At 54.6% G+C, this 13,866-nt stretch overlaps 2 protein-coding genes across 3 annotated transcripts; both read left to right on the forward strand.

Moving 5' to 3' along the window:
• Positions 1-361: 361 nt before the first annotated feature.
• On the forward strand, positions 362-4,659 carry KCTD11 (potassium channel tetramerization domain containing 11). Of its 2 annotated transcripts, none has more exons than XM_054995181.1 (3): positions 362-423; positions 875-1,817; positions 4,157-4,659. In XM_054995181.1, the coding sequence occupies exons 2-3, from the start codon at positions 919-921 to the stop codon at positions 4,305-4,307; spliced, it is 1,050 nt and encodes a 349-aa protein (XP_054851156.1). In that variant the 5' UTR covers positions 362-423; positions 875-918; the 3' UTR covers positions 4,308-4,659. The 2 variants fall into 2 exon arrangements, with proteins under 2 accessions (XP_054851156.1, XP_054851154.1); XM_054995179.1 differs by having other exon boundaries at positions 875-2,066; positions 4,157-4,245.
• A 3,804-nt stretch (positions 4,660-8,463) lies between these two features.
• On the forward strand, positions 8,464-12,533 carry TMEM95 (transmembrane protein 95). The gene is made up of 7 exons (XM_054994553.1): positions 8,464-8,677; positions 8,959-9,015; positions 9,143-9,223; positions 9,838-9,858; positions 10,146-10,226; positions 10,765-10,852; positions 11,632-12,533. Exons 1-7 carry the CDS (start codon positions 8,464-8,466, stop codon positions 11,663-11,665), a joined length of 576 nt encoding a protein of 191 aa, XP_054850528.1. The 3' UTR covers positions 11,666-12,533.
• The last annotated feature ends 1,333 nt before the right edge of the window (positions 12,534-13,866 follow it).

Below are 13,866 nucleotides of genomic sequence, written 5' to 3' on the forward strand. Positions count from 1 at the left end.
GGCCCAGCCCGCCCGCCTCATGCCCAGCACGCCTCCGACCGGCCGGCCCGCCGCGCCCGCTCCGGGACCCGCCTCGAGCCCCCGCAAGCAGCGCCCCGCGGGAACGCTCGCCCTCCGGGCTGCCCCTTGGCCCGTGCGCCGCGGGCGCCTCGGCTCGGGCGGGGCTGCGAAGCGGGGCTTGTTTGCCGCCCGGGGAGGCGCCTGGGCGCCTTCGGCGGGGCGGAGCAGGGCGGCGGCCCGGGCGCTGAGGCCAGCCCAGCCCAGCCGGGGCGGAGAGCGCCTGTGCCCGCCCCGGCCGGCCTGCCGGTCCCTCCCCTATAAAGGGGGCCGGCGCCGAGCCGCGCGCAGCTCTCACTTCCTGCGGCGCGCCGGTGGCGGGGGAGCCGCGCCGCCTCTTCGCAGCCCGGAGACGCCCCCGCCGAGGTATCGCCCCCGCCCGCCCGCAGTTGCTGGCCTCAAGGGAGCGCCGCCCGCCCCGCAGCCGCGGCCCCGATCCCCGCGGCCCCGCGTTGCGGGCGTTTCCCAGCTTTCTGCGCCCCCTCGCCCCGCGCTATTGGCAGCCTGGCATCTTTCTCTGCTCACACTGGTGCCCCCCCCCACTTCCCTCGGTGCCGGGCTCTGCCATCTCATGCGGGTGGGTGTGCCCCCTCCCCCTCCCCCTCCCCCTCCCCAGCTTCGCTGGTCCCCCTGGGGATCTGGTCCAAACGGGGGGTCTCTTCCCTCACCCCTTAACTGTCTTGCCCAAGGTGGGCGCCTGTTTCCTGCCAGAAGGACCCCCTCCCCCCGGGGCGTGTGTGGGTGTGTGTCCCGTTTTCTGTTCTTAGGGTAGTCCTGGTCCTAACTCAGGAACCCTCATTCTGTTCCCCTTCTGCAGCAATACTCTAGGCTGAAGAAGGGAGCAAAGATTTCTTCCCAGTGATGCCAGGCACCTGTGAGCCTGCGAGTCGGGCCGGTGGGCCGATCACCTTGAATGTTGGCGGTAAATTCTACAGCACGACTTTTGAGACCCTGACGCGGTTTCCGGACTCTATGCTGGGCGCCATGTTTCGCGGCCCTCGCCCGGCCCTTACTGATAGCAGCGGGAACTATTTCATAGACCGCGACGGCAAGACGTTCCGCCACATCCTCAACTTCCTTCGCTTTGGCCGGCTGGACCTGCCAGAGGGGTACACTGAGCTCTCTCTCTTGCGTGTAGAGGCGGATTTCTATCAGATCCGCCCGCTTCTCGAAGCGCTGCACCACGTGGAAGCCGAGCGCCGCCGCCAGAGAGCCAATGCGGTGCTCCATGCCGATGTGGACTTGCGTGAACGGTTGCTGCACTTCAATGTACGCCGCAGACCACAAAACTATGAACTCTGCACATGCTCCCTTCAGATCTTCACAGCCAATGTCTTCTGCACTGACCAACACTTTCTTGCCATGTTGCGAAGACGCCTGGGCCAATTGGATCACACCAACGGAGAGCTTGAAGAGGGCTGTTATGAAAGGTGGGTTGACCACTCCAAAGGGGAGACGGAATCTCAGGGCTTCCTCGGCCAGCCAGATGATTCCGATCGTACAGCGAGAGAATCTCGAAATGGTGTGAGTTGGAATTCCATGACTGCCAGCAGAGAATCCAGAAGCTGGAAAAGACAAGGAGACGGTTTCAGGACCAATGGCGAACGGAGAATTTGCCCGTACGATTCTGCTGATGAGGATGTGGAAATGGCTGATGAGGGACCGGACAACTCTTTGGGACTGTCCCAGCCCGGAACGAAAGCGTGCCACCATCTCTGCTTGGAGTGGGCTCCCCGCCCAAACGAGCTGCCACCAGCAGAGTATGTGAAGCAGAAGTTGTGTCCACTGCAAGTGGGTGGGAGGGAGGTCAGGACGGCCAATGAATTCCTGGAGGAGGTGTTGAAGGTAGCGCTGGCGCAAGGCTTCCGGGTGGATTCGGTCTTTCCGGACCCAGCAGATATTCTCGGTGCTCGTTCCCTGCGATTCGTGCGGCATTGAATATTTCTGCCGACATCTCGGGTGGAGCAGCGCCGTGCCATGGTCAGCTCTGCCTGAATGGAAATGAGATGGTAAGGAAGATTGGGGGGGGGGGACATGTGATGGAGCAGGGGAGGCTTTTGAGGTGGGTGCCACGGCAACCCTAAACAGTTCAGGGTTCTATTCTGAACTCAACAACGGTGTAATCTGTGCCCAAAAGTTGAGATCAGTTAACAGGGTCACAGCAAAGGTAACGAAGATTCTCATCTTGGAACACGTGTTGCCTTTGAAACACCCATTGATTGATTTGTTATGAAGACTGATGACTAATCCTTCCTGTGAAGTTTATTAGAAGCGTTGCAGAATTTTTTCTGTTGAAAACATGTAACAATTATGTAGTAAGGTAAATTACGCTGGAGGCTGGGAAGCTGTTTCTAAATCCTGAGTGCCAATGGGAAAATCTTTAGGGCGTCTTGGATTTTCCATCCCTGCTACTTATGGGAGAAAATGAGGCTGAGAGAGAGGGAGGGAGGGACTTAAGGCAACCCTCGATTTACGTGGGTTTGGAACCCGGAACCAAATCAAAGGCTACTGGTTGTGTTGGCTTTCTAGTCTGTTTTTAATAGTGAGATGTTTGCAACTTTTAACTCCGTTTGGACCATTATTGTAGTAACCATGTGAGAAATGAAAGAAGCAGTACATTCCAGTTGGACAATTTGGGGACTTAATGTTGAAAGCGAGAGGTGCTGGGGCCCAGACACACCTGGAGGTTATACCCCTGGAAGCCCTGCCGTCAGGTCCCTGGGGAGTTTGGGTAGCCACTCGTGTTCACCGATGAGGGACAGGAACTTCGCATGTGGGCAGTTCTTCCCTGTTGTTATGTCACATTCCCCAGGGTGTTAGAAATGGGTTTCTGGGACTCCAGTTGACGGCTGGCACAGGAGCGGTGCTGCTAGGGTTTGAGCATTGCCTGTCATGCAGCCCAACTGGCCCCCTTGCCTGAGACCCTCGGAAGGAGAGCATCCCCTCCTGGAATTGGAACATGGCCCCAGCAAGAAGAGCTGGGTGTGTCGGCATGGCTTGAGCAAGGCAAGGAGAAGCCTGAGCCGAACTGAGAGGGGGTCCCTTGTGTGGGAAGGAGGTCTGATTCTCTGTCTGCACCGCCCAAAGGACTCCTGGGGGCTGTGCAGTGCTCAGGGTGTCGATGCGCCTTCAGGGCTTTGGTCACTCCCCAGTATTGTCGTAGAGTCCAGCAGCACCTTTCAGACCAGTCAACTTTATTGTCGCATAAGCTGTTGAGAACCGCAGCTCTTCGTCAGATGCATCTGATGAAGAGAGCTGTGGTTCTGAAAAGCTTATGCTACAATAAAGTTGGTTGGTCTTGGAGGTTCTACTGGACTCTTTACTATTCTGCAAGTACAGACGAACACAGCTGACTCCTCTGGATTTATCGCCAGTATTGGTGGCACAGAAAACAACAGGTATCCGCCTTCAGAGCCCAGCCAGTGGCCCTGCAAAGAGGAGGCGGGGGGTCCCTCTGGGAGCGAGGGGGAAGGTGGGGTTGATGGGCCAGTCGTGTGTCGAAAGAGGGCCCAGTCTGGCTCAGGGCCCCGCCAGCGACACCAGAGTGGGATCGAGGTGTGGTTGGTGCCCACCCTTTCGAACGTGAGGAGAAAAAAATGGCTTTCGAAGTCTGCAATGGCAGGACTCTGGACACTTCAGTGTCAACCTCTGTCCGTGGTGAGGGGGGGTGCATAACACCTTGATTCCCACCCCGGATGGGGCCAGGCAAGGAGAAGAAAGGTGTGTGAAGCCCTCAGGGAGCAGGGCAGCCCCCCCCATCAGAGTCCACCCCACGCCGCACACAGAGTGCCTCTAGAGTCCATGTATCTTACATTGTGTTTGCCCCAAGGCAGTGGGGTCATTGCAGGGGGTGGGGGGGCGTATGCTGAAGTGAATGTGTGGCTTAAAGGGAGGGAACAGGAGCAGGAGTTGCTCCGGGGCGGGGGGGGGGAGTGGTACGCTTGGCAAGAGGTCCTCTGTGTCCTCCTCGCTGACAGACGAGGCATTGTCCTGGGGGCCTGTCGGCTAGAATGCCGGCTTTTGTTTGGGGCCTCTGCTGGGGGGGGGGGGGGTTCAGCAGCTCCGACCGGCTCCTACCCGGCTTCTCCTTCTCTTTCAGAATCAGCCTCTGTCTCCGGGGCCCTTGCTTTTGCGGTGAAGCAGCTGGGCTTGGTCTCTGGGTCCCCCCACCTGGCCGTCCCGCCTCCCGCTGTTGCCTGAGTGACCAGGATTCCAGCAGTGAAGACCCCTGCCCCGGGCGGTGGAGCTGACTGCACGGGAGTCCGGGCAGATGGATGTGTGCCAAGGGCAGCGGCTGAGGACAGGGGAGAAGCCCCCTGCTGTCACAAAGGGGCCGGAGTGTGTCTGTGGGCCTGTCCTTGGGGGCTGACTACTTGAAGGTCGTTCATTGACTTTCATAGGTCTGCTCTAGAGTAATTATCCTGTAGGCGGCATCTTGGGAGTTGGTTTAACCGCCCTGTGGCTTTGAACGAAGTGACCCTAAGAACTGCATTGCTGGAAGACTGGGTGGGACCTCCGAACGTTTCTGGGCTTTGTGCACAACTACAATGGGGAAGATTTCTTCCCAGTTCGGAGGTGGGGGGGGGGGGGAGCTGATGATTAAACTCTTTTCGCACTGCCACGTGTGTCCCGTTTCTTCTGTGCTTTTCTCGGCGGGCTGCTGTTCTCCTGGCCCCCTTTTCTCTACATCTGGCTAGGTGGGGATGTGGGCAGCTCTCTCTGGAGGGGCGGAACAAGCAGAGCCGGCGCTGTTCGTTTGCGCTGTGCCCTTAGCAACCGCAAACAGCTTTGGCCACACTAAATGTGTTATTCTGTAAAAGGCCCTCTTTGCTGAAACAGGCGAATGTAGCTCCCCTTCTGGGAACTGCAGGCCGAAATTCAGCAGGTAGGTTTCCAGTATGTAGGAGAGAGGGTGATTTTGGATGCAGGATTGACGCTCGCCTTGCGGTTAAGAGCACAGGAACACGGCAAAGAAATAAAGGTGACTCCCATAAAAGATTTCTAGCTACCACTCTTGATCATGCCGCACCCCTTGTGTGGCATCCCTGACCTCAACCCACCTGTGGAGGACATTGCTAAAGGAATTTCTTTTGTACTTCCATGGGATGTGTGTGTGAGAGAGTGTGTGTGTGTGTGTGTGTGTGTTGGGAGGGGAGATTCTGCAACACAATCAGCCCCACTGCCCTTGTGAGGTGGGCTGAGCAGGTGCTGCCTAATAAAGCTTGTGGGGTTTGCACCTACTTTGCTTCTCATGTGGGGTTTGTTTGAGGGAGTGGAGGAGACCATCTGGCTTGCTGTGTCTTGTGTGAGCTGAATGGGTGTGTGGGTGGGGGGCGGGTGAGAAGAGAAGACTGTCAATACAATCCAGTGCAGCAAGCCTGGCATGAGAGTGGGTATAAACACGCAAGACGCCCCAATCCATTCGTGAGTTTTTACTTATGGTAGGCAAGACCAAGGGCTGGGCAAAAGCAGCTTTATGGCGCTTTTAATATTTTTGGTAAACACCTCTCCTGCATATGCTACGCATCACTTGAAAGCTATGCCCTATAAAAAGCTAAGCTATTCAGATGCATTTCCTGTTCCTAGTTGGAATTCCCAGGCGGGGTGTGTGCGTGTGCGTGCGGCCCTTGAATCTGGCAGGGTCAGACTCTAGGTGGGCTAGAACCTCCTTGCCCTGCTCGTGGTCTCCTGGGAAGCAGCAGCCAAAGTGCGCAAGGTAACCAGACACTCTGTTGAGGGAAGGGCCAGCTCCGGGGATTGTGTTGCCCATTTTTTTCTCATGCATCAGTTGGTACCTGGCTGGCAGCAGGGTGGGCACAGGAGGGGATGCTAGTCATCTCCCCTGCCACCCAGGGGTGGGAGCAAGCTGAGTCCCTGTGGTGCACAGGCACCCTTCTCAGTCACTTGGGAGGCTCAGCGGGAGAAGCTGCCCTGCATTCGATGGGCGGCTCTGGCTTCTGGTCTGATAATATTCTCTTCTTGGGGTCGACTTGCAGGCCTTCCAGCTGACCAGTAGAGGGCACTCTCTAGAGCACAAAGACACCCAGATACATGTGCGCCAGCATAGACTTTTATGCACACACACACACCCCATGTGTGACGTTTGAGCAGGGACACAGTGCTCCCTCTTCCTGTGCCTTGTGGAAACCCACACAAGTGGGCATTTGTGTCTCTCGCCCCAAGGCTTTAGGGGATATGTGACACTGCTGATCTCATGCCCCCCTCCAAACCTTGTATGCGGCCCTCCCTCCCATAGGTGTGTTTGTGTGGTTTGGTGAGCCACAGCGAGGGGAGGAGGGGAGGGCCAAAGGCTTCTTCTAGGCACTCTGCCCCTTGCCCTTGTCAGCTGGTTGTGTTTGCCCTCGGAGGCTGAGCCTGGGCCTTAATCCAGGATCCCCGGCCTAAGCTCTCTTTGAAGGCTTCTGCTGTTGTGGGATCTCTGCGTAGGCACAGGCTTGCCCGGTTTGTCACGGTCACATGCTCCCCTTCCATGCACAAAAGCACACTGACCTTTGGTTGCAGTCGGCTCCTCCCTCCCTCCCTGTGGTCACTATGAGAAGGGAGGGGCATCTCTCTCTCTGGGTGGAGGGAGAACAGATTCTGGTCAAATTCCAGAACGGCATTGAAAGGTGCGGCCGGCTGCCAGACTAGCTGAACACCAGAAGGCATTTTCATTGTGTGTTTCAATGTGTGAAATAGTACTTGCTCCGGAGCATATGCAGAGTATATTTCTTTTCAGTGCCCGGTACCTCCATGTAAATAATCCCCAGCCAAGGCCTGCCTCTGCCTGTAAAAATGGCTGGTTGTCAGAGGAGACCCGGCTGAGCCAGAGGGATCAGCGGTTTGGCTTGAGGTAAGAGAACAGCATCTGTTCCGCGTAGGAGTGAGTTGAGTTCAGGCTTCTTTTACACAACGCGGCCCTGTTCTGGTAATCATTAACTTGCATGGAAACAAACATCTTTTACTGCCCCAAACACAATTCTCATGTCTCCTGTGTGAACACGGCGATACTCAAGACTATGTTATTACCTCAAGCAAGGTACCCCCACCCCTTCCTGGCCGTGCACCGTTGCCAGCTGGGATGTTACCCAGGGGCTTGCACTGGGCAGGCGGTGTGCCAATTCCCTCCCAGCTGTGGATGGCTGGACCTGAGCCGAGCCCACCGGCCTTGTGGTTCCAACGGGGAGCAGGACCTGGGGTGGGTGTGGGGGGGTGATTCTGAGGGTCTCCTTCCCCAAACAGTTGTAACCCTTTTACTGAGCATTTCAGTTTTCGAAGAGCTTAAAGTCGGGTATTTTTTAAAAATTGTGCACACCTCTGAATATCAAAGATTTCTAGGAAGAATCTGTGTGCCTCCTCCTTCCTGACACAGAGGGGGACAGGATATTGCAGGTGTGCCATGCAGAACGCATTGTGTTCTGATGAGGACTGAAACACATTTAGGAACTAAGAAGAAACTTCGGATATTCTTATGTCATTGTTCATTAATTTTAAAATCTGCCCAGTTTTGAACGGTTGTGATTTTTTAAAAAATGTCACTCTTCAATTCCGAAAACTGCATGCGATGTTTGGGCTCCTTTGATTAATGATCAATCAATTAAAATATTTTATACTGCTTTCTTTGCATCTCAAAATGGCTTACTGAAAAATGTAAAGCCAACACACAAAAACATGCCAAATATAAAACCTGCACACAGAGCTTGGCTGACTGCCGTCCTTGAATTTCAAACGCCGAACTATTCAGCGAGGGACTTGCTCAGAAGCCCCACAAAAGAGCCAGGTTGTCGTCTAACCTCTGAATGCTGCCCAAGGAGACACCAAGTGAATTGCAAGGATCCATAACTATGATCATAGATCCAGAGGAGTTAGCTGTGTTAGTCTGTAGTTGCAAAACAGTAAAGAGTCCAGTAGCACCTTTAAGACTAACCAACTTTATTGTAGCATAAGATTTTGAGAACCACAGCTCTCTTTGTCAGATGCACCTGACAATGCATCTCACAAAGAGAACTGTAGTTCTTGAAAGCTTATGCTACAATAATGTTGGTTAGTCTTAAAGGTGCTACTGGACTCTTTACTATTTCATAACTATGATGCTGCTGCAGTATCAGCTCCTGCCTGAACAGGAGGATTTTGGTCCTGCGGTAATGCAGAGACCAACAAGATTTTCAGAGTGTAAGCTTTTGAGAATCAAAGCTCCCTTCTTCAGACAGGAGACCACGAGATGATCTGCCACGATTAGCCTGAGCAACATAGAATGCCCCTTTAAGAACAGAACCTTGGGGCTGCAGGGCCATTGCCTGGGGGGGGGGGGTCACTTAGAACCTGGTGGAATGAGAAGTGGGCTCTAGAATGTTCCAGAGGCCACGCCCTCTGCTTGCTGGGTGCTAAAGAGCTGGCAGCCGTTCCATGGCCTCTGCAGCAGTCGCCACTCAAGGGGTCCTCTGGCCCACCCCTCGGACACCCCCAGCTCCAGCTGCTGCCACCCTCCTGCTTCTACTCCTGGCCAGCGGATGCCTGGGTGCCGATGGGTGCCTCCCTTGCCACCCACAATTCAAGAACCTGAAGAGCCGTTTTGCCCATCTCTGTGCTCAGTACCGAAAACGTTACAGCCGGCAGAACTGTACCAGTTACCCCTGGGGAAGGAAATCCTTTCAAGGCTTTGCTTTAGGTAGTTCCAGTCAGGAGGCCTGGGTTCTCTGGGAAGGGAATGGGGGAGAAGGGGCTGGTGGGTGTGATGAAAACAGGGAGTCTGGCCCAAGTTCATCTCCGGAGCTTCATGGGGAAGCGAGGATCCGAAGCATCTCACCCAGGCAAAGCCAGCTCCTCATCCCCTTCACTGTCCTGGCTCTCTTTGGCTTCTGAGGTCTCCCTTTTTGTTCCCCTCCATCTCTTGGTCTGCAGACGAGCTTTCCTTGGATTTGATTCTGGAAAAAACCCACCGCGTCTTCCGTGTTATTGGTGAGTCAGTTTGGGTTCCTGCAATTGTAGGGGCTGATCTGCGGACTGAGAGAGTTTGAACACGGATGGGAGAGGGAAAGGGCCATTCCAGAAACCGGTGACAATGACATTGTTTTCCCGTTTTCAGAAATAAACCAAAGCCTGGAAGAGTTTCCAAAGTTTTGGGACTGGCTTCACAAAGTGAAGATGCCAGAGCAGAGCAGAGACGGTATGACGGGCCACACAAATCTAATCAGGGCTTACTTAATTTGGTGTCCAGTAGCATCTTTGAAACTAATCAACTTTATTGTAGCATAAGCTTTCAGGAACCACAGCTCTCTTCATCAGATGAGATGCATCTGATGAAGAGAGCTGTGGTTCTCGAAAGCTTATGCTACAGGAAAGTTGGTTAGTCTTTAAGGTGCTACTGGACTCTACTATTTTGTGACTACAGACTAACATGGCTAACTCCTCTGGATCTTAATTTGGTGTGGGACTAAGCCACAGGGCTTCTTGGAACATGTGTCCCGTTTATAAAGGAGAGTGCCCCTGCGCATGTGCAGAGGGCCTTTCTTTCCTACACATCTGGGATTGGGGGAGAAGGAGTCAAAGCGTAGTTAGCCAGGTTGCCCCCCCCCCGCTGCTATGGGGAGGTCAAAAAATAGAGAAAGGAAGGCTGACTTCCCCCTTGGGGAAAGGGCAGGAACAGTTCTCCTAAAATGTTATCCTAGAAACCTCAGTCCGTTGGATTGGGGCCCCATCTTCACCATGGTGCTCCTCAGTGGTGAGCTGGTAAAGGACGTTGGGCGAGTCTAGTAACGACTTTGTTTTCTTCTCTTCTAGCTTTGTGCCCTCCAGCTTGCCGTAAGTGCTGGGGAAGGGGACGGGGCCCCAGAATGTGTAAGAGTCCCACCCTCCCTTTAGGCTCACTTCTTCCGTGGCCACTGTCGGGGCTTCAAATACCTGTGGAAATATAAACCTGGCAGGGCAGCAAAGGGTCAGCAGACGAGGCCAATAACCATCCTAGCAGGGCGCACCGAGTGGGCGGTGACTTTCCTGCCTTGGGGGCTGCTGTGCCAGAGATGGGGTGGGGGGCTGAGCCATCTCGGGGTGCTCCAATTCCTAACCCTCCCCCCCCCCGCCATTTGCAGATGGCTCAGCTCCAGTGGTCAACTGCTCTTCCTGCCGAATGGAGGATACGGCCTGCTGGGATATGAAGACCTGCTACCCAGGTGGGGGGCTGCCTGACCCTGGCCCCTTCCTGCAATGCCCCTTCTTACATGCCCAGAGTAAGGCCGGTTGCCACCTTGGGGCCAGGTAGCAATTTCCCCCAGGCCAGTTTCGCTAGGGATCCTGGTGGGGTTTTGCCATCTTCTGGGCATGGAGTAATGCTTGTTTGTATTTGGGGGGAGGGAGGTATTTGGGAATTTCCTGCATTTTGCAGGGGTTTGGACTAGATGACCCTAGAGGTCCCTTCCAACCCTGTGATTCTTTGATTCTGTCTGAAACGGGTTTCCCAGAAGGCTGTTTGCTTGGGGGGAGAGGCACACGTAGCCACCTGCACACACACATTTCTCTGAAGGGGCCACTTCAAGTCGGGTGAATGGGAGGTCCCTGGCGCCAGGTCCTTTGTCCGTGCCAGGACTGTGCCCTTCTGGGAGATGAGTTCCCAGCATGGCACCTCTGTCAAAGTCTCTTGCCAGTCTGCCTGTCTTCCATGAGGACTTCGTCGCAGGTGACTGGACCAGACGCTAATCTTCTTCCTCACAGAGCGCCTTGATCTACAGAAGGCAGTCACGCTGCTGAGCACCATCTCCGGCTCCTGTCTCTTTTTGGGTGTGGTCACATGTGCCCTTGAGTAAGTGACATAAACGGGGATGTGAGGGGCCGCTTTTGTGCCTGGAGATGGTGAAGGGGGAGCGCAGGATGGGGGGAGAAAGTAGGGGGAGAGAGAACGGAGGTCCCTTCACCGGATGGAATCCCTACAAGGCATCCATTTATGGCGTAGCAAAGTCCTAAGAACATCATTGCAGCCCCGCGGCTTCACACGAGGGGTCTCTGCAGTCCTGCCTCCTGGACTCTGGTCCCCAGAAGGATGCAGACACCAAAGCCACCCCGCAGCCGCCGGCACTCACAGGTGCACATTTAGTATTGGTGGCTGGCAGCCATTGATGGACCATAAATTTGGCTGAAACTGAGGAGGGCCTTTGACTCGAAGGTAGAGTTGGAGGTCCCAGGTTTGATCTCCAGTTAAAGGAAGGAGCAAGCAGGTGGCATGAAAGACCTCCACCTGAGACCCTGGAGAAGCACTGCCCGTCAAAGGAGGCAAGAACGGCCCCGAGAGAGATGGGGGGCGGGGGGGGGGGGCTGAATCTGCAGGAGGCTGCTTTCCACTGCAGTCCCAAGGAGCGTTACTCCAGCCTAAGCCCATGGAAATTAATGATCTTAGCCTGGAGTAACTCTCCTTGGGACTGCGCTGTGAGTGGTGTCCATGGCTCGCCGCCCCTTGATTAGCACCAGGTTTTGATCGTTTGCAGCAAACTCCGGGCGACGTGGGGGCCGGGCTTTAATGATTTGATGATGTCACTGAATTACTCTTGACTGGGGGCGGGGGGGGCTTTCCGTTTGTCCTTGCAGATTCCGGTTCCGTCCAGGGCTTGCCATGGAGTGAGTGCCCAAGAGAGAAAGAGGCGGCATTCGGAACACCCCCCAAGAGTTTCCTTCCATGACCACAAGACCAGAGCGTGTGTGTAGGGGGGGGGTGAGAGGGGAAATAGGGCAGTGTGAGCTGGCACAAGTGTGACTGACTACACTTCAGAGGAGTGTGTGACTGCAAAGGCATGTGAACAGCCGTGTGCCAGAGTCTCAGGAAGTGAACGGTGCTTAAGGGGTCAGGCTGTGTGTGCGCACATGCATATGTGCGCACATGTGAAAAGGGCATGTGTCGATACGGTGAATGTGCAGAGTGCGCACAAGGGTAGCTGGAAAGCCCCGGGGAGAATAGACCATGCCCATAGGAAGGGGGCACGTGCACCAGGCTAGATGTGCAAAGGTGCACACAGAGGCACATAGAAGCTACCTACATCATGCGGTGTTCCATGACCGCCTGGGTCCTTTGCAACCTTCCAGGCATTTCTGCGGGGGAAGGCCCTGAGCCGCTGCAGGAGATGCACCCATGGAAACCGTTGTGTTGCCCTCAAGCCTCTGGTGCAGGAGTGCGGAGGCCAAATGCTGCAGACTCGTGCCTCACATATTAGCGCATGAAAAGGGCAGCCCAGGGCCGGGGAACGGAGCATTGTCTCCTGTTCAGTGTGTGGCTGCTCTCGCCTCGACTAATTAAATGCTCAGGTTGCCAATTTAAAAATGTCAGTTGCACGAAGTCTAAAACGAGGACTCTCGAGGCTGCTTTCGCTGGGCCTTCATGTCCTTCCCTCATGCCCCCCAACGTGTCTCCACACCTGTTTCTTCCCCGCTCCTCCACTCTGCTTCCTCCATCTATGCCCCCTCCCATCCAAGCAGAGGACCATAGGTGTCTGTAGGCTGGCCCCAGAGCCTGTTTGAATAAACTAGTGTACATGAATGAGTACGGTGAAAGAAGATGTGATTTATCTGGATTTCATTAAAGCTTTTGATAAGGTCCCCCATGACATTCTGATGGGCAAACTGGAAGACTGTGGAGTGGACTATAGGACAGTTCGGTGGATAGGGAACTGGTTGGAGGACCGCACTCAAAGAGTGGTGGTCAACGGCGTTTCATCAGATTGGAGGGAGGTGTCCAGTGGGGTGCCGCAGGGCTCGGTTTTGGGCCCAGTACTTTTCAATATTTTTATCAATGATCTGGATGAAGGAGTGGAAGGGCTGCTCATTAAATCTGCTGATGATACCAAATTGGGAGGAGTAGCAAACACCCAAGAAGATAGAATTAAAATTCAACAAGACCTGAATACTCTGGAGAAGTGGGCAGCTGTGAATAGGATGCAATTCAACAAAGACAAGTGCACAGTATTACATCTGGGCCAAAAAAATGGGAAGCACAAATACTGGATGGGGGATACACTTCTGGGCAGTAGTATATGTGGAAGGGATCTTGGGGTAAGAGTGGACTGTAAACTAAATATGAGCAGTCAGTGTGGTGCGGTGGCAAAAAAAGGCTAATTCAAGCCTGGGTTGTATCAAAGGGGCCATAGCATCAAAATCGCAGGAGGTCATAGCCCCTCTCTATACTGCCTTGGTCAGGCCACACCTGGAGTATTGTGTGCAGTTCTGGAGGCCTCACTTCAAAAAGGATGTGGACAAAATCGAGAGGATGCAGAGGAGAGTGACAAGGATGATCAGGGGTCTGGAGACTGAGCCCTACGAGGAAAGGCTGAGGGCCTTGGGAATGTTTAGTTTGGAGAAGAGGAGGTTGAGGGGGGACATGATTGCTCTCTTTAAATATATGAAAGGCTGTCATTTGGAGGAGGGCAAGGAGCTGTTCCAGTTGGCAGCAGAGGGTAGGACGCGAAGCAAGGGGCTAAAACTACATGCACAAAGGTACCGGCTGGATATTAGGAAAAACTTTTTCACGGTCAGAGTAGTTCAAAAGTGGAATCAGCTGCCTAGGGAGGTGGTGAGCTCCCCCTCACTGGCAGTTTTCAAGAAGAGGCTGGATGAATACTTGTCAGGGATGCTTTAGGCTGATCCTGCACTGGGCAGGGGGTTGGACTAGATGGTCTCTGGATGGACCCTTCCAACTCTGTGATTCTATGATTCTATAACCCCTGAGCACACGTAGACCACCTTTCCCTCACCTCAGCCAGCCCTGGCCTCTTGGGTGAGTAGGAGAGTGGTTCACACGAGAGGGTGCCTCTGATCCACGCCAACTTGTCCCCC

This window comes from Eublepharis macularius, chromosome 12 (genome assembly GCF_028583425.1).
Source record: "Eublepharis macularius isolate TG4126 chromosome 12, MPM_Emac_v1.0, whole genome shotgun sequence".
Lineage (NCBI taxonomy): Eukaryota > Metazoa > Chordata > Lepidosauria > Squamata > Eublepharidae > Eublepharis > Eublepharis macularius.